At 34.8% G+C, this 27,736-nt stretch overlaps 1 protein-coding gene across 1 annotated transcript; it reads right to left on the bottom strand.

Moving 5' to 3' along the window:
* WDR60 (WD repeat domain 60) lies at window positions 1-27,736 on the bottom strand. The gene is made up of 24 exons (XM_030445187.1): window positions 27,620-27,736; window positions 23,863-23,916; window positions 21,773-22,193; window positions 21,144-21,193; window positions 20,222-20,545; window positions 18,407-18,465; window positions 17,907-17,964; window positions 16,893-16,970; window positions 16,066-16,264; window positions 14,417-14,519; window positions 11,725-11,854; window positions 11,104-11,215; window positions 10,682-10,776; window positions 10,228-10,357; window positions 9,192-9,364; window positions 8,500-8,662; window positions 6,743-6,856; window positions 5,800-5,861; window positions 4,649-4,700; window positions 3,519-3,579; window positions 3,184-3,280; window positions 2,788-2,919; window positions 1,297-1,520; window positions 1-263 (listed from the first exon to the last, which is right to left on the bottom strand). Exons 1-24 carry the CDS (start codon window positions 27,632-27,634, stop codon window positions 92-94), a joined length of 3,078 nt encoding a protein of 1,025 aa, XP_030301047.1. The 5' UTR covers window positions 27,635-27,736; the 3' UTR covers window positions 1-91.

Raw genomic sequence — 27,736 nt, 5'->3', positions numbered from 1 at the left:
TAAAAAAAAGCATTATAAACCTTTTAACTGAAGTAAAAAAATAATCTAAAGATTTTGCAATAACATGGTCAACCATATAGGTGTATTGTTTCTAAAAAGACTGCAATAAAATAAAATGTAGTTTTTCACATTCCTCAGGCTGAGTTAATGCCCACTTCTTCTTTACACTGTGAATCTCTATCTGTCCAGAATCTTTGGCCAGTGCAATGCCTAACAATCCATTTGTTTTTTCTGGTTCTCCCAGTAGAGCCATAGTTATAACACTGAAAAAAAAAAAATGAGGCAAAATTAATAGATACTGGTGTTTTCAGATGCATTTTTAGCAGGTTTCTTATAGTTAGCCACCTGATTCTTTTCTTCTGCTCATCACAGTATAGTATTTCTCACTGTTTCAAGTCCCATCATGTTCTTTAGTGTTTCATCAGTTGTAATCATTGAATGTAAATATAACAGGCAATTTTTACTCTGTTCTAAGATTCCATCATCAGTTTCTAATCATGGCTTTAAAAGTATTTCAGCTTTGTGAAAATGAACTATAGTACAGTACAGAGTAGTAACTTTAAAACTTACTTTCTCCCCAGACTAGCAGCATTTTCCTACAGCTTACAAACCTACAAGGGAAACTTTCAGCTAGAGGGATATTCACCAAGACTAAGTCAAACCTACAGAAGAGCAAGTCTTCCCACTGGGGCTCCCATCAGGGAGGAAAGAGAATCCTCAAGACAGTAATTCAGAAAGGCTTAAACTGCTTTTCCACATCAATGTACAAGATACATAGGTTTCTAAACTGACAGGAACAATATGGTGAGATTACCCTGATGTTAGTCTTGCTGTTCACTTTTTGACACTGAACACAATGTATTTCTTATTACAGATAACCATGCACTCCATAGGCACTTTTAAATGTTGGCCAATGTCTTGCCCAATTTAGGGTTTGAATCTTATCCAGTAAAGCTGTATTTGAACTTCAAACATTTCAGTAGAAATACATTTTTTCTCTTCATATAAATAATGGCTGCTCCATGTAAAGACCTCTGCCCCAACTGATAACAGTCTCCCTGATTTTGATTTATACTAATGTTATTTTTTTTTATCAGACTGTATAAAATACTAAGTAAACAAGGATAAATTAAAATTTAGCTTGCTATAGTCTTTTTCCACACCTCCAACTGCTTAAAAAATATAGGCTTTTAATGAACATTTAAAGTCAATATCCACCCACCCATCCAATATCTAATAAAAATGTAGATAATAATATTGATATTTTGTTAAAAAGATAGTATTGCATGTACTTACTTGTCTGATGGAATAGTCTGCTTTGCCATAGGCAACAGATCATTTTCAAGAAGATCCCAAATGTAAATATTAGATGATGCATCCAGGACAAAAAATACAGCAGGCCTTGTTAAAGCCCACTGTAGGGCAATAACTGGCTGGCCACTTGTGCTGTCATTCCACTGCATGAGGGGATACTCTGATGTCATTTGGTGTAATCTAATGCTTCCATCTGAACAGCCAACCTGTATAGTAGTAAAAAAGAAAATACCTAGTGGGAATTAAACCAACTAAGCAAGATAAAAACTGCAATTCAGTCACTCAGAATAAAAAGCATATAAAAAAAAATGAGTTATCTGACTGAAGTGGCACATATATGTCACTGTACATACTATTTGGATTTAATTTCTAATGTATTTCATAGTCCAAATGCAGTACCTCTGTACTGAGCATACTAGAGTAATCTAATCCACTAATCCTGGACTGAAGTCCTAATATACTATTTTGAAAGAAAATCTTAAACTACCAGCTTCACTATTACTATGATTCAGCACAACTTGAAGGTAGTCTGAATCAGGGTGAGAGACCTAGAGATCAAATCAGAGGGCTCCTTATTGTCACACATAATATGTAAATAATATGTAAAAGCAATAGTGGCTTTCAGTAGGACAGGCTGTGGTTAACATTATATTGAAATTAAGATGATTCATACTAAACAACTAAATCCAAAGACAGGCAGATAGAACTGCTTCCAGATGTCTTCTTATAGCTTTTGTCTTGACTAGTATAGGCAACATTTACAAGTTTGCTCTAATCCAGCAACAGAAGAAACTATTCTGCGACAACAGAAAATAATTTACTCTTACTACCCTGGACCTTACAAACCTCTACATCAGAAAGACTTCCTAGGATTTTCAAATTATGATGACTTCTTACAGTGACTGCAGATTGGGCTTACTTTTAGAGCAAATTCTGCAGATACAAGCTTGCAGAACCCAGTAACAGTCCAAAGAATCTGGATAAAAGGGTAGAATATCTGGTAAAAGGAAGATCTGACTCCACAGAAGTGACACAAAATACGCTTCAGCCAAACACGTTCATTTTATACCTTAGGCAATCCCAATGAAATAACATAAATCATGGCAAATTTAGAAAGAAAGCATTTTGAAGAGAAAATTGTTATCTTGTCAGATGTAGGAAAAGTGTGATAAAAAGCTGAGGGTTCATCAACAGCAGAAGACCTGCTTGCAATGAGGAATTTCAGTAAAAACAAAGAATAAGACATAAGATTGAAGTGCAATTGCCATTTGTTTCTGTGAACCAGATGATCCACCTTTTATATAAACAAAGTTCAAACACCAGGACACAAGATTTGTTGCCACCCTTCATGGCAGATTGGAATTAGTGAGGGAAGTCAACTATCACATCTACTTAAATACATAAAATTAGAAATCCTCCCTCAGCAAGTAATTAAAAGATCAAAGTTGTATTCTATGAAAAAAGTTTTCATACCAAAAATAGTGGTTTTCCAAAAGGGAAAAAATCAATTGCATTGATGCTTGTTGATCTGAGTCCACCCTCCTGGGGTCTGAATAACTTTGGAAATACTTTTAAATCATGTCTTGTACCATGGGCTACCAATCCCTATAAGCAACACATAGAAAACAAATTACCCAAGACAAAAAAATAATTTGCTTTATTACTATTATGATAAAATGTTAAATAATTCACACAACTGTTACCATAAAAGATTCTTAATAGCTAAAAGATTTTAATAGCTAACAGATTTTAAAAATAGTCTCGAATTATAAATTTTGTATACAGTATTATTTGTGCTAAAATTCCAAGTAAATGGTTAGCTTCCAAAATAAAGAATTACAGTGAGATGAATTTCAGCACATTACTCACAATGTTTGTTCCAACAATGAAATTATTAGGATTAGAAGACAGAAATTTAATAGTCTGTGTCAGGGGCATTCTCTGGCGCACATCCTTTGGGAAAAGGCTAGGAAAAACATAAAGGTAAAATATGACATAAATATTGGAAGTTCTCTCCTTAAGCTATGCAACTACATACAGGAACTCTTGATCTGAAATGTCTATGACTAGCTTTAAGAAGAAATGTGTATTAAAAAAAACCCCAAACAACTAATGAGAAAAGTAACAGCAAATTAATAAAAGTATAAGAAAAAAACAGCTTTGTGGAATACACTTGTAAAATCTAAATGCCCCTGTTTTCTTACCTGTTACTTAATTCCATAGTAGAGCTATGTACTAACTTCACTTTCCCTCCAGGAATTAAACCTAAAATTACATAAAATAATTACATAAACTGATACAAGCACCTTGCTTAAGAAAGTGGCACCATCAAATTAAAAACTAAGATGATTAATAAGCAGATATTTCATAATTATATTGTTTAATGTACATATGGCTTTTGAAATCTCAAATCTGAACATCTGTAATCTCTGACAGAAATCAAAGAAAGAGGACAGAGAAATATGATTATGTTTCTTTTAGTTTTGCAGTACACATATAACATCTCTGTAATATCACTCTATAACAAACAGTTCTATCAATGGTGAAAATGCACATTCATTCACTCTGACAGTGAACTACCATAACATCTCTAATGAACTGATAATGCTTCTATAAAGCTGATCTATGTTGCCTCTTAGTAGAAAATAACATAAATTATTCAAACCCTTCAAATGTAAGAATTTTTTGAAGAGGAAAAAGAACTAAATGCTGGTGGCAGTAAAACTGTGTCAACATGCAACCATGGCTTAAAAATGCACCTCTCCACAGCCATAATACCCAGCTTTAGCAGCTTAATATAGCTAATATAGTAATTTTCTTAATTCACATAACTCAAAAGGAGTCGAACAGGCTCTGTTTTTCACTTTTGACAGGGAAATGTTTTTCTGACACTAAATAAGTAATTTACACAAAGGAGAAGTTTCAGAACAACTTGCAAAATGAAGATGTAGGCAAGAACAAAAGCATTATAATTGGTTTGGTAAAAAAGAAAGAAAGGACAGGAGGATTAAGAAGAACATAATATCTCATATTCTTTGGAAAGAAAGATGCAGACACAGAAATCTGCTGTGCCATTATAAGAAATGTGGTTGCCTGTTGGCAATTAGCAATACAAAACTAGCAGATGGAATTCAGATAGCACTGAAAATAACTCTCATGATCCCTAACAAATAATCCCAAGTATCAGATCTATGTCCTATTTAAAATTTACTGTTCCCTCAGTAATTTTGCCTTCTTCTAAACTTTTTTGTCATCACTGACTCTTCCTTTCTGTTCTAACTTCATAATCTCAAAACTTAAGCATTTTGTTGTACCTTTAATGTACAATACTCACCTAAATCAGTCTGTGAGCCAGCTAAATCCACTTTTTGTAATTCAACAACTACCTGAGAAATCAGTATTTAACATTAATAAGCAATAAATATTTACAAGATTTTAAAGTTTTTTAACTATGTATTCTAATGTATAACATAAGTCTAAAAGAACATTTAGATAGATAGGTCTAACCATACAGTTATTACAGGTACATTCTCTATCCTTTTCAATGTCTGCAATGCTAGAAATAGCTTCAATGCCTGCTGGATGATCCTGCTGGAAAGCAGAATATGGGAAGTTACAGTATACACTTGATTGCTAGTTGGCATTTAGTCAGAAAAAAAAAAACAATAACAGACAAAAACAAAAATTTAAAAACCTACCAAAACCTAAATCCCCCAATAAGGAAATTTAACATATATGCTGTGTTTTTTACTATACATGAAATAGAAAAGGTAAAACATGTGGCCTAAATGAATTGCTGCTGAAGTTACTTAGAGCTTTAAGGGACATAACTATTGAGAAGAGGGAAATACTTTTATCCCCTTATTATTCACTGAGTGATTCAGCTCCTTGAACAAGATCAATTCAGATGCAAACAACAGGTTCAGCAGCTGTGACAAAGCTGCATCACAGTAAGACTGAAAACATATATTAGGAAGAAGAGTTGTCAGAACTGTAGTTAAGAATGACAGATTTGGTGCTTACCTAACTGTCAAACTTTAGGCAGGGTAAGTTTACCCACAGATTTTCACATTTTAAGTCTTTAAAATTTATTTTATATAAATTATTAATATAATTTCTTACATATATTCAGTACAGTCAATGACACCACTGTGATTAAAATTCAATAAATGAGATAGATGAAAGAGGACTGAAATCTATGATTCAATTAATAGCAATACATGAGCAAAGACCTATGAAGCAGAAATACTGACTGCCTGTTTTAATGAATCCATGTACCTGTTAAAAGTGTTGCCTCCAGATAATAGCATGGCATTAGGGAGTAAGGTCAAACATTTTAAGAATCCCAACAGAATGGTTAGTGTTGCTGTACTTTTGAGGGAGGAAATTCTTATCAAAAATCCTGGATTTGAGTTGCTACATTTGAAGAAGTATTTTATTATTCCAACACAAGAGACTCTCTCTTTTCATACATATATTACTCACCCACATGTTGAGGATTCCATTTTCATCCATTGAAGCTATCTGAAATGGAGGGCCTGACGTTTCTGTGAAAAGAATAGGAACAATTTATATTCATACACTGACCTTCATCTTGAGCAATAATTTGAAAGATTTCTAGGTTAACATCTGGTCAGTTGTCTGAAACTGTTATGATTGTCTCAACTGCATAAAAAGAGAATATGCCCGAATTCTACCTGAAAAAAAAAGGTATAAAACTACTTTGTTCAGTTTGTCCTAACAGGTAGGTGTTTGTTCTCTTGGCACCTTTTAAAATGCCAGGATTCTGCATGGACTTGAGAACAGAACATAGCGTGATAGATGAAATCTTGTAAAATTTGCAATATATAGCACATATGTTTGGACTACTATGGATTTCAAAGTGAAAATGGGCAATAGAAGGGATAATGTCTCCTGTAAAACACTGTCTGAGAATTTGGGGGCATGAAGATTAAAGGTTGAAAATGGAAAAGGCCAGGAAAAAAACATCAAGTACAGTCACATATTTTAAGAGCTTTCTGATGTAAGCAAGTTTCTCCACTTTTTTTATAAAGGGGTTTTTTTGGACATTACAGGAGCACTAAGACTTCTCTAAAGGCATACAGAGTTCTTTAAGGATATTACAGAAGCAGTAAGACTTCTCTAAAAGCAGTTTTTGAGTGATAATTTGTTTTACCATGGAAGAACAAAATATTGTCTTGAATTCATACACTGTAAGAAGCATGTACTCACAGAAGATGTTGAACTGCACTGAATGAACATTACATAAAAATGAGAGCAAAAATTAAACATGAATGTTGTATGCAATTGATACTACAGACAAAAGACAGAACAGAATTATATGCAGGATTTTGGCTACAAAGTATTTTTTTTCACTAGATGCCTAAAGATTCAGATGTACTGATACTTTGAACAGCAGCTTACACACCATCCTGATAAGAGAGGCTTGATAGTTTGTACTTCTGATCACTGTAGAGAGAGGTTGAGACAGGTTCCACTGCCAGTATAGGAGAAGTGTGGCTTACTGAGTTCAGAATGCCATCTGTAATTAAGAATAATGAAAGGAATATACCATATTATTTTCAACATAAACAACAAAAACCTAACCACTCTTCAGGTTATGGGAGAACGCTGAGTACAAAGAAGGAAAATAAAATAAAAACTTTATAAAGAATTACTTCATAAAAGACTTAAATACAATACTGCAAACCATTTCCTAAGTTATCAAAATACTAATAAATAAATCAATGTTTCACCATTTGCATTTACTTCTCATTTTCCAAATGACTGCTGCAACACTGACTGCACCAGAAATTTCATTAAAATCTGCTAGTTCAGGGTTACAGTGAAAAGAATTAAGTGAATTTCAAGCTCCATAAATAATAGGGGTAGAAATAAATCACTGCTTACTATAGAAAAGACGAAATTGAAGAAAAATTACTCTGACAGAGTATTATTTAATAGAATGTAACTATGCTTAAACAACAAATTCACAAGAAAATATAAATTTACCCCTTAATAACATTTTAAAATAACTGTATATTTAACAATAACAATATTTAACAATTTAACAATAACATACATTCTTTGTCAGATACTGTTGATTTCTTGACCTGCTCTGTGCAGTGAACCTTAATCTAATTTAAGACTAAAGGAATAAAACTTTTTAAGTACAAAACATTAAAAAATGCTTGCTTATATAAGCAACTACATGAAACTGTATACACACATTCTGAAACACAAGACCAAGCACCTTTGGTGTACCAAAAAAAACCCACTAGGTCTATCAGTGACCAACTAATGATTAACGTTAGATACACTTGTGAACAAAAGAGGATTTTAGTAGTAATACATCAGTGTAAGTTAAATGGTAGCACCTGCACACAAAACAAGGAAAAATACATAAAGAATCATCATAGAATCATAGAATAGCTTAGGCTGGAAGGTAACTTAGAGATCATCTTTTCCGAGTTCCCTGCAATGGGCAGGAATGCCTCTCAAAAAGGTTAATTTGCAATGATAAAAATATTTTTTAAATATTATTATATGTTATTATTCACTATAGTGTACAATACAGTGCCATGAAAAATGGCCACAGTTTATAATTAAGATTGAGACAAACCAAGGGTCAAACTGCAGGTATGTACACATCATTCCCAACCTCTCAACACACACCTAGATATACTGAGAAATTCAATAATATAAATGACTTGCTCATCTCTTTAAATTTGTGGTGTAATCTATTTTAATATTACAATACTCCTTAGGTTCTACATTTTGTCCACCTCCCTGTTCTTTTACTGAGTACTGGAACAGGTTCCCCAGGGAAGTGGTCACAGCACTAAGCCTGCCTGAGTTCAAATAGTGTCTGGATGATGCTCTCAGGCACATGGTGTGATTCTTGGGGTGCCCTGTGCAAGGATATGAGTTGGACTTGATGATCCTGATGAGTCCCTTCCAATTTGGCAAATGATTCCATGATTCTCACTGCTTCTTGAGAATCATGTCTATTGATTGAGCTGGCTTACACTCCAGCTGTTGTCAATTGGGAACTTTTACTAGACTAAATATAATCTCAGAACTGGCTAAACTGGGCTACTGAGATAGAGTGCTGTCAGAAGAATCAGTAGTGGAATTCTCTCAGTGCCCACAAAAGGACCAATCACAGAATTGATAGGTACTAACCAGTGGAAAAGGTTGGAACTCTAAATGTCCAGTCAGTGTCACCGACCATCATATGAGGGTGCATTCTGGAGTCTTCTTCAAGATCCCACACCAACAGTGAACCATCTATTGTTCCAGCAAAAACAAAGGTTGCTTTACTGGGACTAGAGCAGCAACATATCACCTGTTAAGCAGTAAAAATACACATTGTTGATATGATAAAGGCCAATGACTTGCTAAGCCTGAGATATGTTTGTTCTTCCTACACATGTAAATCCCAAAAAGACAGATTACAGATCTTTGCTTCAGAAGAACAATTTATTTAAAAGGGAAGTAGGATACAGGACTTTCAGTAGGCCTTCCCTTTGCAAGATAATTGTGTAATCTGCATCTATTGCCACAAATTTAAAGGGGCTGATTCAACTGTATGATAGTGATCAGTAGAGATCACTACCTGACATGTCCTGACAACATTTTGAACCAGCTGTTTTATTTCCTTACACTCTTCTACCATGAAATGAAGTAAAATTACAAAAAAAAAACCAACAAAAAACCACCATGACCATCACACAAAATGAAATGAGAACAGTGTTTTGCTCACTATGCTCAAATACGTTTCTTAAAAGATGACACATCTTACATCAAACAAGAAAACAAAATACACATAATAAAGCTTTTTATTCACTGGACAAATATACAATGGTAAAACGTACCTCTGAGTCACATATTAAAACCTTCTGAGGACTGGAGGGCTGCCAGATGTTCCAAACACATATGATGCTCTTTCTGTTCAGTAAACCAACACCTGGCTTTTCAGGTAATCCATGAACAGAAAGTATTGTCTGCCTCTGAACTTGAGAGACATATAAGCAGGATATTTTTCTGTCTAAACACAATTAAAAAAAAAAAAAAAGCAATAAAAAAGCAAACTCAATGCAGATGAAAAAGCATATTCAGATGCTATAGCAACAAACACAGAAGCTAAGACATAATTATGAAGATTATTTCTATTAAGAGTGTGTTGCTTTTGACACTACACAAGGAAAAAAGGAGGGACTACAGGAATAATAAAAACAAAAAAATAGAGTAGAAAGCAAAAAGGAAAAGAGCCAGGAAGTTAATTGAATAATTATTCTGAGCATAAGGCAGCCAATCTGATCTGATGCCAGTATATTTACTGAAATTTAAGCTAAGCCTCATAGGAAATATCACAGGTCAGGTTTTGTCTGGTTCATCTCATGCTCCTGTTAGAATCTGTGTGGCTTTGTGTTATAACGTTTCCTAACATAATTACAGATGCTTTATTTTCCGTTTTCTTTCAATCTGAGCATTGACTGTTTAGATGAGGAAGATATAACTGCAGTTCAAATTTATCAGGCTATAATCTCCCTGTTCAATAACCTTGTTTTATCTACAATTCTGGCCCTACTATCAGCATAAAAGTCTAAAAGAAATTACATCCTTTGGAATGGCCTTTCAAAAAGAGGTGCAAGAAATTACATCCAGGGCACCCCTATATCATACTAGCCACTGACTGTATTTCTGGTTTCACAGCAGCTAGGATATTCCCCATGTGAAACCAAGCTGCTCAGAATCACAAGATAAGCATACATAAAAGTGGGCTTTATATTATCCATATATCCTGATATGTGCTTCCTGCACTTCAGTCATGACAAAAAGAATGGTATTTTGTGTAAGGAAGAAGAGTTCACACTGTATACTACAAAGCATAGAATAAAGTTCCCTTACCATGGAGGAATGGCTGGTTAGTATTTAACTGGAAACAGCTATCACTAATAGACAGACTGGTTTGTCCAGAACTTAGTTTCCACTTGGGTTGTGTTGCAACTTGATCTTCCTCTAGCAAAACAGCAATCACCTTTCAAACATAATTACATTTATAGAAATAAAAGAGTCATCTTATCTTTCAGCTTTGATATTTGCAGCTTTCTAAAGTACATGGATTAATTTAATCAACCTTTACTAACTCTCTTGTTCTTTTTATATCTTTGCAAATACAGCTTTACAGACATAAAATTTGCACAGCTATGGTTCCATTCCTTTGCAAAGAGATGGATCTCCCTGATAGTAAGTAATATTTAAGTAATATATTTAAATTAGTCAGAATAAGTACTGTAAGCAATATATCACACTGTATATTTATGTACACAAGTCATAAAGGGTAGTAAGTACTTAAACATACCTGGAAAGCAGACCGGAGGAAGTTTGTTAATCTCTGTGAATCAATTTGAGGTGTTAGTGCTCCACTCACTGACACCTCCTGGCTATTTATGGGACCTAACAAAAAACCAAAACCAAAACCAAACTTGAAGCTTCAAAAGAACCATAAGAACCATGTCATTTTTAAGCAAGAGCAGAGTGGCAGGAATCAACTTCTTCTTCAGCAGAAGTAACAGTACTGAAGAACAAGATCTGGCAAAAGAAACAGCAATCCAGAAGAAATAAACTACTTTTGCCACTCCCTCCACAAGGGGATTCAGAGTGCCTACAGCAGTTTGCTGTTGATGCAGCCTGCCACATTACAAATTCTGATGATTAATGGGTACAACAGACAAAGTTTAAATACACATATCCATAAATGAGTAAGAATAAAATGTTCTTCACCTCCAGATACATGGGCACTTTCTCCTGGATGCTGTGTCCATTTCTCCAGTGTCTCAATTTCCTCAGTCTGAACATCTCTCTCAAGATTGTCCTCATTACACTGAACATATGCCTAGAGTAGAAAGATAAAGTGATTGACATTTGGGTAGCACAGCTAAGAATGACAGTGCATAACTGAACAGAACTTCAACAGCCATTTTTTGACCAATGTGCTCAACCTCTTCTGTCTGTAAATTCAGACCTAAGCATACTGACAGCGTCACTATTTTGTTACTGCACATTTTACCACATTTCACACAGGAGTGACCTACTGCAAAAATACAGGATGCCTTATACATAAACACTTGGGACAGTGAACCACAGACATATAGGAAGCCCTTTAGAAAATGGGGAAGGAACATGACAGAGTCCTCTTCTAATATAGAATTGGAAATGGCCTGTTTGGCTGAAGTGTTTTGATATCATTGCTGTATTAGCATTAAGGGTTAGAGATTAAAATTATTCATTTCTTATTTTACTGTCCTAGTGGCCTTAGTAACCTTCTTTTGTAAAGAAAGTTGCTTTCCAGAACATGAATCTGCACTTTCAGAATCTAAATATCATTACATATTTGTTACCCACCTGCTTAGTGTTCATTTTACCAAAGTTCCTGATATACATGTCATACTCATTTACAGGAGGCAAATCCAGCAATGAAAAACTAACTGAGAAGTCCAGGTCAATTAATGGGAGAAGTTCTGAACTCCGTTTTCTTTAGAATGAATTGCAAGAGAGAAACACAAAAATGGTTAAGACCAAATACTTGCTATTCCAAAAGAAAAACAACCTGATTCTGTACCATTCCAGAGATCTAACAATCCACTGATGTATGCAAATTGAAGCTGTACCAAGACAAAAATATAACAATAGAAGAAATATATAATATTGTTATGAATTATCATTTAATGTTATGCTAATTAGCATATTTGAAAATGCAATACTGACTGCAAAAGGAAAAATGTGGTTTATTATTAAAGCCAAACTGTCAAAGCCTAGAACTACTTTTGCCTAAGTAGTCAAACGCTCTTCTGTGAAGTATCAGGTGAATGCATCTTCCTTCCTAAAGCTAGGATGGTGGCTAATTCTTCTACACTCAGTTTATTAACTTAAAACACCTACATGATTTATAAAGATCTATAATATCCTGGTTCTGTTAGACATGCAAGTGTATTTTGAATTAGTCTGCAAGAGGCTGTCTGCATTTGTAGCTCTTTACATGATTAGGGAAATACATAACAGCAGCAATCCTAAAATACATTTTAAATATATGGATGAAATAAATTAATTGCTGATTCATTACCTGTGAACATGAAAACTGACCTCTTTCCCAAAAAGTAAGCACCCAAAACCCATCAGAGTTCCTGGACTACTGGACCAGACCTAAACTGTATGAAAATGAGTGCTTGCGATTGAGCTAGACTATGTATTCTTCCACTTGTACTTTTTGTTTTGAAAAAGACTGGCACATTGTACAGTACTTGAGATACCTGAATCTGTCCTGTGAAACCTCAAAATCTTCCTATATTCCCTTGCAGTAATGATGAAATAACTCAAATACCTTATCCAGCTTCCCTGAATACTTTCACTTTCTGACTACCCCAAGTCTTAATTTTTCCATCTCTGCTCACAAATGGAATTATATTTTAAATTTTAATTGCAAACCAAATCTACCTTTGGATCTGACAGTCTGACAGTATCTTAGTCTGACAATAAAAAACTTTTACATGATATTAAAACATTTATGTACCATTTATGTGGTATTACTTATTATCACGAACTACAAAGAGATTCACACCACTCCACCTGGATGAATGTGTAGAAAAAACAATCTTTGTCACAATTCTCACAACTATCTATCTACTTTGATGTCATAAAACTGCTAAAATATTTTGGTTTAGGAGTTACCTGCCTGAATTATACACAGATGGCTGTTTACAAAATAATTCCATGCTCTTCCTAGAGTACAGAATCCTTGATAATAAGAAAATTTTTGTAGCGGTTTCATGCATTTTTTCATGCATTTTGGTACTTGATGGCATCTATTGTGTTTCCTGACCCGCATTCTATATTTATTTCTACTTCTTAAACACCACCTCTTCACAAACATTATGGGCATAGATTGCTGAGCTCTAATTCAAATGTATCAAAGTTGCTTCCTACTTAAAAATCTTAATGAAATATACAAATGCTTAAAATAAACCTCTAAGCCTCATATTAATACAACTGCAAAGTGCCTCAGTTCATTTATGGGATTTTTTTCAGTCTGTTAACTGAGAGTGATGTATTATCACAGCATTAAATTCCACAAACCCTCTCTTCTGAAAATGTCACTTACCGTCACAGATTATGTATATGTAATATATATATATATATTGCTAGCGTGTACACCAAGTTATATAAATAATATCATCAGTTATAGTACACAATGAGTAGAGGCTGACAAACATTTCAGAAGGCAATTCTTCAGAGAGATACCCTACTGAATTTCCTAATCTGTGTCCACTGTCTATAAAGGAAGCCTCGCCAACGAACTTGTGTAAAATTTGGGCATATAGATTTAGGTAGGGTGAGTAAGACATCCTAGACAATAAAATCTCCCTTATGTGAAGATCAGCCACTGCTTTCCAGCCAAGAATCAGTGGTATCTAGTATTATCAATAAAATTTAATATCCTTGCAATTCATGCAACAGAAAACTGGAGATACATGAAGTGCTTTGGATAAAACTGGAGCTCCTGACAAGTTCCACAAGAAGCAGGCATCCATTTGTTTCTTCAATATAGAGCTGTCTTAGATGTCCCAAATCTAGAGAAATCTTAGATCAGTAATAGCATATTTTTACACCAACTGGCATTAACCCTGAGAGGGAAGATGCTATTTTGGCAACAGTATGAACTACACAGACTCTTGATTATTTAAAAAAAACAGTTTTGCAGAGCACTAAGCGCAACTAGAAGGCTTGTGCTTTAGTACTGTAAGTCATCTAATTAAGAGACTGAAGAATCATACAAAGAAATTACAATCCTGGTAACTCACTCTTCAATAAAATTATACCCATAAAAATATAGAGAGATAAATTTCTGTTATAAGTGATACTTTCGAAGCCTGTAAATTATATTTACTGAAGAAGTAATTACTGTTAGCTTAGATATGAATATTTGACTCAAAAAGGCACAAGTTTGTAAACTTTACATATTTCAAATATAATTTTAAAAATTACATCTCACGTAACAAGTTGCCATTTTGTGTGGAATATTTAAAATAGACTTACTTACTTCTGCTTATTAGCCATATCTCGGCTACTTTGTCGATGGTTTGCCATTTGAAAATCCATGAATATTCCACAAAAAGAGTTTCTGACAGAAGTGTATTGCTTTTCTGTGGTATTATAAAACATAATCAAGTGTTGTAATTCACACTTTACAGTGCATGAAAATGTAAAGCAGTGAGTCTAAAAAGCAACAGATTTATCATGACACTGCTACTAAGAGTAACTAGTTTGCAAATTACACAACAAACTTTTTAATACAGTTACCAGTACAATAAGCCTCTCAACTTCTCTAACAGGTCAGCATTTCCTCTTATTATGGTCCATTACCAATCAATTCAAAATGCTTGACCATTCCGATTTATTTTAGAAGACTACATGCAGATAGTGCCTCTTTCTTTCTCCTGCCATTAGCAGATCCCTTGTTCCCCTGTGTACAGTAAAACCCTATGAGCTAATCCAAAAAAGCATGCCAAATTCACACAGACTACACCATGTGTATGCCACACCTGTAATTAAGATTTTGTCACTACAGCTAGTGGAGAATCTCAAACGTCAGCTTAACTGATGCCCTTGGGTGAATAAGAAAAACATAGAAAACTGTAGCTTTAAAAGCCACACTTAATGAAAAAAATGCAGTATCTGATGTCATGTGGATTCTACCCTCTTTCCTGGCTAGGTGGTAGCTAACTGCCCTTAATAACCAACTTCCAGTAAGGTGCAATGGTGCTTCACTTCCTCAGAGGAATACTGCCTTTTTATAGAATATTGGAAAAAAAATGTAAGCTTCTAAAAATCATTACCAAAGTGATCAACAACCTTTTTAACCAAATGAGATCAAAACCTCACCAAAAAAGCATTGTGTAACTAACTAAAAAGCATTAAGTGTTACAGTTCAGAATTTTAAAATCTGATTCTGTATTCCATCTCTTTTTTTTTTTCATTTCATATTGTTTATTAGAAAAACAGTAATAATTCCATAAATCTACAAGAAGAAAAAAATCTCTGCTATTTTTTGGTGACTGCACTAACTTTATAAGAACTAGAGAAAAAAAAAATCTCTTTAAGATCCTTTTGCACAACAATGCTATACTGCCATTCACATAAGTGAAGGATGCAAAGGGGAACCACAGCTGTAGTTATTTAAATAAGCAGATATGGCACTCAAAGGTATCAGCTCAACTAAAAATAAGACAATAGTGCCATAGTCACATTTCAGGAAAAAAAAAAAAAGTCAGAAAAAATAAAAAGTGATGTAGAACTACATATTTCAGTTGTATCTGTATTTCTCCTGCCTTCCCACCCAGAGCAATGGCTTCAAATTTGCTACATGAAAAATGTCAGTGGAAGCCCCAAACTGTTCTAGCACTCCTCCAGTTTTCAAAATCCAGACTTTTGTAGCCTCTTCTTAGCCAAAATAAGATACACTAAATGTCAGTCGGTAAACTTTTATACTTCACATTTTAAATCATTAGTAATGCCCATGAATCATTCTTTAGTTTATGCAAGCTACTTACTCCAAATCCTAAATTACTCATCCAGAGGAGCAGATTTCTGCCTCAAAGCAGACTTCTAGAAAAAAGTGGCCTGTTTACTAAGGAATTATATGTGTTACTCATACATTTCTTAAAAAAACCCTGGTATCTAGTTACATACCCATGATTGGTTCCTTTTTTACATCTTCAATTTTCTTTGGCAAGGAAGCATAAATTCTATCATTTTCTGCACTAATCGCTCTTTGAATTTCTTTAATTTCTGATGTTCTGGAAAATGAAGGTTTTCTTAGGCTTTCTTCTGCATCTCTTTCTTCACTACTTTTGTCTTCATCATCATCTTCAAAATCATCTTCATAATCCTTTAGAAGTAATAGGACTTTCAATAAGTAATAAACATGGATTCTAAACCTATTTGCACAATCTTCTTAAGAAATTTTAAAATGCTGACAAATATAAAAAATTCTTATAAATCCTCTGACTAAAAGGCATTTTACAACAAACATTTGATAGAAAGAAATGGCATAACTTGTGAGATTATTTTAAACAAGACAAGACAACAGCACTTGTTCCACAGTGCTAGTGGAATAAATGCTTCACTGGTGTATAAAGTTATTTATTATGATATTTTTGCAATGCAAAAAACCAGGATGTGTTCATCCTGAAATTTATTGTAAAAAGTTAGCATTTTTCATAGAAAATTGTTTAAATAATTAAAATCCAGAAGACCGAAAGAGCATCTTGTGAAGACAAAACACAGAAGTTGAACACAAAAGTTGGTTCCCATACCCTGATGAAAGTTAAGCAAATATATAGCAGAGAGTTTCTACATAGAATTCTAGTTACTTAGTATTTACTTTTATAAATATTTACTATTATCATTGCCAACAGAAAAGAATAAGTAAAAAACACGTTATTTCCAGTAATTTTTATTTATTTATTTATAGATTAAGTTAATCAATATTTTGGTACTTTTATGCTTTTACTTACTTCAAAATCATCTTCATAATTTGCTGAAAAGTTATCAACTCCTGTGTCTGAATTATAGATGTGTTTATCTTTCACTTCCTAAATGAAAAAATAAATGAATCTGTTAAATAATCTTACAAAAAAATTTATTTGCTAAATCTTAGCATAAGGATAAATGAATAGTTGTTTTCCTCAGATGTTTCAACCTTCTCAAGCAAACATACAAAAAATTCAGCTTAGAAAAATGAATAATAAAAATATAAAAAATATAAAAAAATAAATGAATACATTAATAAGCAGTGATTACCAGACACATTTTAATAGAACATAGTGTGGTTTTGAAAGACACATGGATGAAAGGTACAAAAAAAAAAATACATGGCTGACCAGGACATGATAATATGGAAAAGGATGTTTTCATTATGTACTATTATTTATTTCCTACATTTCAAATCAGAATTTGGATTCTGGGGAATGGTTGAAAATATGACAAAATATTTTACAACTTTTTATGGTAAAGTTGGGCTTTTTCCTGAACAGATTGGCCCAAATTAATCCCAAATTAAGCTTGCACTTCAGAATTGCTGAAAACTGTCCATTTAAGCACAGGGAAATACTTTCCTCTTGCTTCTGGCAACTGTTTTAAGAAACACATGAATTACACAGCTAGCTGTGTTTTCATTGCCATACATTGCATATTATTTGCTTATATCAGCTGTTTACAGAAAGAAATAATATACTTTAGGTATGTGTAGATGGTTTGTATTATACATCTAAACTCTTCCCACTTAATGAGAATTAATTTTTCAGGAAGATACTGAATTGCAGTTTAATAGATGGCTACCTTCAATACTTAGCAAATTTATACAGAATAAACTAATTTTCTAATGCTTTATCCAGAAAGACATACCTAAAGACCAACATATATAAACCTTATATTATCTTAGAATGTCATTACATTGGCATACATACTGTAATTGTTATTAATCCCCCCAAAAAATGCAACATTCTAAGTTCCAAACCAAATACTTTTACCTCTTGTCTTGTATCCCTTTCCTCTTTTTCAGGGAGTTTTCCTCTGTCTTTTACAGTTCTACTGAAAAAAAGAACATCCATTTTATTTGTTCACTCAGAAAAAAACATCAGTTTTGGTTTGTTTGTTTGTTTTAGAAAGTCTTTTCACCTCAAAAAGAAAAAAATACTTGAAAAGTTAAAAAAAAGAAACATTTCTGCCTCCCAAACTACATGCCTGGATTAATTTATATGCAGTTTGCAAGGACTACAAAATACTTATTGCTATCCTGGGGTAGAAAAAAAAGTAAATGGAATAAATACTAATACACACATTTTTATATGAGTCCTCTTAGAAGCAAAACAGATTATTTTTTTTTTCTTGCTACAGTATTGTTTAAAAGGCCTGTGTAAAAAATGATATTCAACCCAGACATCTCAGATCAACAATGCTTTTTGTTTGGCAGTGATTGAATCTGAGTAGACATCATACAGTAAATACTTATTTAAATCTCTGATATCACCTTGCATCATGATGCCTCATTTCTTCTTGAAGCCTCTCCCTCTTTTTGTCTTTGCTGTTCTGTAAAAGAAGTCAGAATATTCATGTGTCAGAAAAGCTGGGAGGAAATATGCATATGAAACTGTATAGGTAGCAGTGATATTAAACAGTAAGGAAAGTTTCTAATTAATTTTTTCTATGACACATTTCTTAATGAGTCATTGCTTGTAAGTCATTTATTTGCCCCTGTACTCAGCGCTGGTGAGGCCACACCTCGAGTACTGTGTCCAGTTCTGGGCCCCTCAGTTTAGGAAGGATATTGAGGACCTGGAGCAGGTCCAAAGGAGGGCAACCAGGCTGGTGAAGGGACTCGAGCACAGACCCTATGAGGAGAGGCTGAGGGAGCTGGGGGTGTTCAGACTACAGAAGAGGCGGCTCAGGGGAGACCTCATCACTCTCTACAACTACCTGAAAGGAGGTTGTAACTGGGTGGGGGTTGGGCTCTTTTCCCAGACGACTTTCAACAAGACAAGAGGGCAGGGTCTTAAGTTGTGCCAGGGGAAGTTTAGGTTAGATATTCGAAAGAATTTCATTACGGAGAGGGTGATCAGGCATTGGAATGGGCTGCCCAGGGAAGTAGTGGATTCTCCATCCCTGGAGATATTTAAAAAGAGACTGGATGTGGCACTCAGTGCCATGGTCTGGGAACTGCAGCAATAGTGGATCAAGGGTTGGACTTGATGATCTCTGAGGTCCCTTCCAACCCAGCCAATTCTATGATTCTATGATAAGAAGTTCTGTGTATAACCATCAACCATGGTAAGCAAAGAAAACATACACCTATAAAAGACATGCTATATCATAATACGAGCTTCTGAAAGTATTAAATACTTGGGAGTAAAGTTTGGCTACATCCCTCTCTATAATGCAGAAAGGAAAGAAGATGGGATCTTGAATCTTCTCCTTTGCTTTACAAACCCTTATAATGCTTTATCAGATTAAATTCCAGATTTTTTGTAGACAGACTTTTGAATTCTACTGCAGAAACTCACCTACAGGTATCACTAGTGGTGGTGGGCTCTGAAGAGCTCTGGTATTTTCACCAGAAAATTTCCAAACCTTTACTTGAGTATCTTGTACATCTTCACTCTTTAGGCAACAGAAGCAACTACCATAGATCTGAATGGTTCTGTACTCCATAAAACTTCTCATTTTCAGATTTAAAAATTCCTATATATTTCTTCATTCTTATAGAATGAGTACTTATACAATAAAAACCAGTAAAAAATATGAAAGTTTTGATTAAACCTCTAGGATATAACAACATGACCTATATTAGAACCATAGAAGACACTCTGCGGCTTCAGAGCCTAAAAACCATAAATATAATGGATCTATATTCATTCTAGAAAACGTGGCATCTAACATGAGTTAGATATGCATGCTCCCTTTACAGGCAACATAAAAAATAGGCTCTATTAAAATCATAATTCCTTCCTGTAAAGACAGCCAATACATTTTAATGGACCTCTGGCCTAATCTCACCTCCATGCTGTTCCTACAAATTTCAAAAGTCATTGCAATAAATAATTTTATGAATAAAATACATTAACAACATAAAAACAAGTTTCTAGTTTAAAGTTTCATGGAAGGAGTCAGCTCTGGGTTAAGATACTTAAATGCAGATGTAACATTTTTAATCTACCACTTCAGCTTCGAATTTCAGAAAATTTTGACTTAAAAATCCAAGTATTTCTTTGTTCATCTTATCAATTGTGATATATCAACAATTAAAATAAGTTATAAGGTAATGTTTTAAAGTCTCAACAAAACTAACCCGTTGATCACTCTTCTTTCTTTCGTTTTCATTGCTTTTTGGTGTCTCATTAGCTTCTGCCAGGTGCCCTTCTCTGTCTCCATGGGAAGATCCCTCTTTAGATCTCTTTGATTTATGCTTTTCTTCCTCTTCCTTTTCATAGCTTTTATGATTTCTCTCTTTTGAAAGCCTCTCTTTTCCTGGCCTAACAGAATGCTCTTTTTTTTCTCTCTGTCTTCTTTCTCCCTCTTTAACCAGCTCTAGGTCTTTCTGTAATTTGTGTACATGTTCCACTTCTTCAGCTTTGTATGCTAAAAATTTGTCAGTTCTCTTTTTGTTATTATCCTAGAAAGAGAAGGATAACATGAAAGAGTTAGATTATGCTCCATGAGTTTTATTTTCACAAATCTTTCAATTTTTAACCACTGGAATGCTGCATTTGTAAGTAACCTAATGTTTTTCTGCCATGTGGAACTTTCAGCCATTTTTTTTTAATCTACAATGGCAAGTTTCAAGATATTGAATCACTTGAGATACTGTTATTTCTTATGGGACACCATGTCCTTATCTACAGAAAAATCTTTTGATCATGTATTCTTCACACCAAAAATTAATTCTTTGTTACTAGGTGGTCTAACAAAAAATAGAATGGATAGTTACTCATATTCTTGCAAAGAATAAAGGCATAAATAGCAGATGGAAAATTTTTATCTAGTTGTACAAGGCTAAAATGTTATTTGCTGTGCAAATTCGATTTTCTTTTTACTTAAAACAGAATGGCTCAGATATATTTTGCTGTTGTTCGTTTTGTAGCTTTGTGAGGATTTACTATCTATGCATCTCTTAGATTTCTTGGGAACTGGAGTATGATACAGTTTCTTAATTATTCTACAATTGTATATTATTCCACTATGAAACACATAATTTCTTTCCCTTCCTTTACCTCCTTTTCTGCACGTCTTCTTTCTCGCTCCTCACTTCTTGTTTTCTCCTCTGGAAAATATGTATAAATTAGTGAACAAATTTTATTATACTCAAACTCTCTACTTAATTAACTCTAGCAGCTAGAAAATATAATTTCAGTGGTGTGGATTTTCTAAATCATATGAGTTTTCTAAAAATAACTTAATATTCCACTGAAAATTTCTATCCAAAGATGGTTACTTCTTTTTCTTTGCTAATGACTCCCTCTGTTCTCAGTTGTCTTGTGTAATGGTAAGAGTATGACACATGCTACTAACTTCATAAATCACCCTGCAACTTGGGGATTAAGATGGATCCCTCAATAGAGGATGTCTAGGCAGGAAGGTAGTAGTTACTCTCTTCATATCAACTGATCAACAAGAACAGTGACACTGACCCCCTCTTCAGAGAAAGTGAAACGAGCACTAAAATTTTTAAAAGCATCAAAATAAAACTACATTACAACAAGATTCTGTAAAGACACACATTTCAGCAGGTACTCACATCTTCCTGCCTTTATTGTCTCTGTACTGATGGGATATGGTTTCTTAGTATTTCTACTCAAGTATCAAATATTTTGAAGTACAACATCAACCCAAAGCAACTTACCTAAATGATGCCTGCTTTCTCTTCTTTTGTGATGTTCTTTCTCTTCTCTTTCAAATGATTTCAGATTACTTTGTGTATCTATTTGCTTTATCTCACGTATTTTATGCTTTTTGTCTCGTTCTCTATTGCTCTCCCTGTCTTTCTCTCTTGGTAAACTGTATCTCTCCTTCAAATTTGACTCTTGAAGTTTATCTTTGTATCTCTCCTGGTCTCCTCTCTGGTGTTCTTTTCCCCTTTCTCTCATTTTATCCCTGTCTCTTTCACCAGATTTAAATCTCTCTCTCTCTCTTGTTCTTTCCTTGCTCTTCCCTCTGTCTTTGTGTTCATGTTTACGATCATCTGTGCCATGAACAGACTTCTCCCTCTGCACTTTCTTTTCCTTGTGCTTTTGGTCTTCATTTTGACTACCTGGTTGTGATGCCTGAAATAAAATAAAATAAAAATATTCAAAATCTATTATTATAGTTGAACAAACTATTTTGATAGATTACATTGATATGAAAGAAAAATTGTAGATTGCTATCTGTGAATTTCACTTCCCAAAGTGTATTAAAATTTCTAGGCTTACTTAGTAAATGACCAACATTATGTCTCTACCTATTGTAAAAAATAAGTAATGGATAAAATTAAAAATAAGCTGCATTTTCAATGTGTCTGAAAATAATTTGATAAAAAAGAAAAATTACTGTGGAACTGTGCATTTTTTTTAGTGAGATACTGAAAAATTAACTAAGCATCTTAAAGCTGTTAGGTCATGTAGACAGAAACTGTGCCATCTTCTAAAATACATTACAGGTATAAACAATAATGATAGATAAGTGGGCATCTTGCAGCTGCCTTTGGAATAGAAGATTAGCTTTTACTTGAATAGAAAGCAGCAAGCAAAAACTGACATTTTTAGCCTTGAGAATTCAACTTTTCTTAGATTTTTCTGAAGTCATAAGTGATATTTTAACATTCCTGAAGCAAGCAGGACAACTCACAATGATTTCACTACATCCATTTTTTCAGCTATTTACTCAACACAGAATGAAAAGAACTTGATCTGATTACAGTCAATAAGCAAAGTGAATTAAACGTCACCCAGCTGTTTCACACAACCTAAAATCCAACCACACCACTTCTGTTAGAACTAAAGCATTTCAGCTCAAAATTTGTTTGCTTTAGCCCAGATGGAAATAGTGGAAATGTTACTGAAAGATTAAAAAAAAGAAGTGCTGATACTGTGGAACTGGTACTGAAATAAAGGGGAGCTTTGAAATGTAATTGATAGAAAGCTAAGCAATAGATTAACAAATGGGATGGTTTAGTTCATCAAAGGACCAATGACGATCTGCACATGACACAGAACAGAACAGAACATACATACTGGAAAAGAGCTTTTGCAAAATATAGAACAAAGCTAATATGAATATCAGTGGTGGAACTGACCGGAGCCTGCATGCCTATTTGATCAGCAGCTAAAAGTAACTAACCAGTTTTAAAGTGCATTACAAACATGATAGATTATAAAAAATGCAGTACATAATATACATGTAGGACAGTGAAAAAGTATATATTAAACAGAGCTCTAACTTGGATTTGGGTGGCCAGCAAATCACTCTGCTGTGTGCTGTGTTAATTCCATAGTAATGGAACTTTTTTATATTTACCTAATGAAGAAACCTCTAGAAATTCTCTGTGATTTGTATACATTAAGTGATTGGGTCAGCCTCTGGACACACTTGGACTACACGGACTTCAGAACAAGCAGTTTTGGCAAGGAAGTTAGCAGCTACACATAAAAGATCTGTATGATTTGTACTCAGAGATACAGATTTAAAATGTCTGGTGTACTAAAAAGCCTTAAAGAGCTACTATAGATCCCACAAGGCACAGTAGCTAGTAAAAAAGTATGTATCTGTATCCCTGTATCTGTATCCAGTATCTCTGTATCCCTGCCCATGGCAGATGGGTTGGAACTGCAATGATCTTTATGGTCCTTTCCAACCCAAACCATTCTATGATTTTATGTTTAGACTGTCACTACATTTCACTGCTGCAAGGTAACCTAACATGAAAACTAGTAGAAATAATATAAAATAAATCACCCTAAGATGCTTCCTAAGTTCTTCTGATTTCCAAGTATCTTCTTTGGTTCGTCTCTAGAACACAAAAGACAACAAAAGACTGATTAATCAATTTGCAGACAGAAGCCAATCATGTAATGATTAGTTTTCCAAAGAAGAGCATCAAAGTATAAATGGCAAGGACCAATGCATTTTGTAACATAAACATTACACTGATTTGGATCTGACTGGACCTGGAAGAGGCTTGAAGATCAGACTTCTACTAAGTTATCCAGCTCTGTACACAAATGGTAACTAATTTTGAGGTCCATACCTATGGTGGATAATAGTGCAGCCCTTCAAGAAAGACTTAAAACTGATCTTTGATCAAAAGACCAAATGAGTGCACACAGTCAGGCTACTTTTGGAAAGTAATCAATGTAACTGGATTCAATGACCTGCTCTATTAGATCTAACTTCAAAGTCCTGGTCAGAGATTTATTTAGGTGAGGTTAAGTAATTCTGAGGTTGGAGATAAGTAATATCTGAGGAGACTTGTTCTTGGGTTTCACCACTCACAATTAAAAATATTTTCATTATACTGAGTTAGTATAATGATAGTTAGGGCCACTACCTTCTGTTCTTTCGCTATACACCTCAGAGAACTTGACTCCACCTTTTCCACAGATCCTGTTTACATACTTGAAGACAGCACCTATATCCACTCAGCTTCCTTTTCTGCAGTCTGAACAGCACCTTAGCCTCAGGTACTTCAGGGCTCCAGCCCCAAAGCCAGGCTCAGTGCCTGACTCTAGAACCTTTTTAGTATTGGAGACTTTAAAACCAGACAGAATGCTGCAGGCAGGGCCTCACAAGTGCTGAGTAGAGAATAGTCTTCCCTACACCTACTAGCTGTATTCTTCATGATACACATAACTGGTATGCAATTAACCATACACAAAATTTCTGTTTAGCACTAAAAAAAAAAAGTGAAAATATAAGGAAAATAATAAGAATTTGCATGGACATTTTTTCACTAGAGTTATCCCTAACTAAGTATGTTTAATTTCCCTATACTCAGTTGCAGCTTTACTGCCTTTACCTGCTTGGCTGCCACTAAACACACCAAGAGAAACCAACTGTTTGACATCACTAAAGCAAATGAGGAATTCTAATCTAATGAATATTTTAACCAGGTCACTGAAAGATGATGATTATATCCAAAATTACATGACAATTTAGTCTTGGTAAAAGTTATTTAAAATTACCAGAAAAATCACTCATCAATATTTGAATTATGAGCTGCACTGGTAGAAAAAAATAAATATATGGTGCCCAACTTTTGCTTATTTATTATAAGAAACTAGCATTTTAGTAGTACATTTTAATTTTTAAATTATTCTACATTAAAAAAAAAAATCTCATTTTATAAGAGATTGTAGTGGACTGCTAAACTTCATCTAAAGTCCATCAAAAGTATCAAGAAGGCAGAAAAGTGCCCTTTACTTCCATTAAAAAAAAAAACACAAAACAAATATATACAGCTGCAGTCACCTGAGAAAGTAAAATCAAAGTTTATCACATGCTTGAGTGAAATTTTATTGAACCCTAAAAAAATTTACAGAACTGTGTGAGGGTAAGCTGGAAGGACAGATATAGATGGGAAGAGAACAGTGTGCTCAAATAGTTATGCATTTAAAATCCCTAAAATATATTATGTTTTGGTTCTGGACAATATTTAGATACATATCATGAAACAAACAAACAAACAAAAAAAGAATGCTAATGGTGTTATTAGCCTAAAGCCAGTATCACCAATAGACAATACCAGATAAGGTAATTTGAGATGTATTTCAAAGCTGAGGCAAAAAGCATGCAGTAACCATTTAGAAATGATTCTCTGGTGCCCCAAAAGGGGCATCAGCCACACTTCTGAGGTCTGCAGTTTTCATCTCACCACCACCACCACTAGAATATGTTGCTTTTATACATGATGATTTTGCACTCTCTACTCTTGCAGGAGTCTAACAAGCAAAGAGAGCTCTTCGATAAAGCTTCAAGGAAGTTAATACTTCTGAGACCACTGTCCCTCTGTTACTAAAGGAATCATTGTATACACACAAAAAAATATTTATAAGAAACTTTATAAGGAATTATTGAAGTTTCTCACCTGTCTGCTAATTTAGAAGTCCTTATATACCCACTTAAATCCAGATTAAGATTAGTTATTTAAACCACACTAGGGTTTAACTTCATTTATCCACCTCAGAGCATGGAAAGCCCATCAGCTGACATAATATGACAGATTTACTGAACTCAAGAAGTGCTACAAAAAGTTTCAACATTCAAGAACACGCCCTTTAGACAAGAAGTATGCACTATGAAGTTAGAGGAACAGGAGACCTTGATACTTCAGATGAACTCTTCAAGAGAGATTAAGAAGAGTTTCTTCGCTCACAACCTAGAAAGATTGGAGGCTCTCAGAACTTAATATTACGTGTTTAAGTAACTATGATTCTAAAAAAAAACAAATCAAAACAAAAAACCCTCAAAAAAAAAAACCAAAACAACAGTAAAATGTCTGTAGCATTTAAGCCAGAGAAAAGTACTTTTTTTTACATATACATATCTTTCTCATATCAAATAGAAGCTACATGTCTGAGAGCCCTCAAATAAGTAATAGACTTGATAGAACAGAAACAGCAAAAGGAGGGTTTCTCACTCAGTGTGGCTGCTAGTACAACACTCTCTACATCCTTGGCAGTCTTACAGCAATGCACTTAAAACTGAAATCAAAGGTTAACTTTCCATCACAATTAACTAACTGATCCCTTTTCAGTAAAGAGGTTCTTGACTTACCACAGATACTGAACTGATACCCCAAGTGGACATTTTTAGAGTGGTTCTAACATACTACTTCACATATCCTGCCCACCCACTCTACTTCCTACTCAATTTTCTATACAGCATCACTACAAATTAATTAGCTTTAAAATCCAGATTCACACAGCAGTACTAGAATAGTTGATATTTCTGCCTTTTCAAATTATTACGTAACACAATAATTTATGTTAGCATATCCATGTGGATTTGTTTCTTTTATTTCGGAGCTCTACAAACTTCCCATAATTTAATGAAATCATGCAAAAGTCATATATGTTCCTAAAGAACTCAAACCCAACAATTAGTGGTTACAGGAGTATCAATCATTAAATATATTTTATCTACAATCTGAAACACTAAGAGGTTTGGATATTGTCATAAACCACCTATGATCTTCTGCAGAAAGATCTGTGGCTGACACGACCTCATCCTTCTTACTAGAGGGGTAAGGGCTCCCTTACTGCCCTGCTTCTCGAGTGGGAGTTTCATCGCCGTGCTGACAAAACAAAGAATCTTGAACTGTCCCGGGAGTGCCACGGGGGTTATCAGGGCCAGCAGAACAAACACTGGGGCTGTTCCCTGCCTCTGCCCCACACAGACCTCCCGGTTACTCAGCGCCAAGGGACACGAGTGGCAGCAGCGAGACGCGGCCGGGTGCGGGGATGGCTTGGCCGGGTGAGGGGGATGGCTTGGCCGGGCTTCAAGGGCCCTGAGGTGTAAAGGGACAAGGGAAGCTGAGCACAAGAAGCCGGGCCGGGCCGGGCCCCGCTGCCACCGCCCCCGGCACCTCCTCAGGGCCCTCCTGGAGAGGGGGGATAGGGGGCGAGGCGGAATGGCCCCTTACGCCGTGTCCGCAGGAGCCCAGCAGGCTCGTCCGGCTCCCCGGAGCCCCGACCGCTTCCCAACTGCCCCTCACCTTGTCACCCTCCATGCCCGGGGCGGACGGGGAGCCGCGTTCCGCCGCCGGCCGCCTTGGAGCGGGCAGAAAACCGCTGCGGCCCTGCCCGGGATCCCCTAGCAACAGGCGGCGAGG

Source organism: Calypte anna, chromosome 2, assembly GCF_003957555.1.
Source record: "Calypte anna isolate BGI_N300 chromosome 2, bCalAnn1_v1.p, whole genome shotgun sequence".
Taxonomy (NCBI): Eukaryota; Metazoa; Chordata; class Aves; order Apodiformes; family Trochilidae; genus Calypte; species Calypte anna.
This window is presented reverse-complemented; position numbering and strand designations above follow the sequence as displayed.

Excerpts from the sequence above, each read along its gene's own strand:
- WDR60 (XM_030445187.1), bottom strand. Across the intron at positions 22,194-23,862 it reads AACTTAGGAAGCATCTTAGG|GCATCACAACCAGGTAGTCA; the intron begins GTGATTTATTTT and ends ATTTTATTTCAG. Across the intron at positions 16,265-16,892 it reads ATTATGAAGATGATTTTGAA|GATTATGAAGATGATTTTGA; the intron begins GTAAGTAAAAGC and ends TTACTTCTAAAG.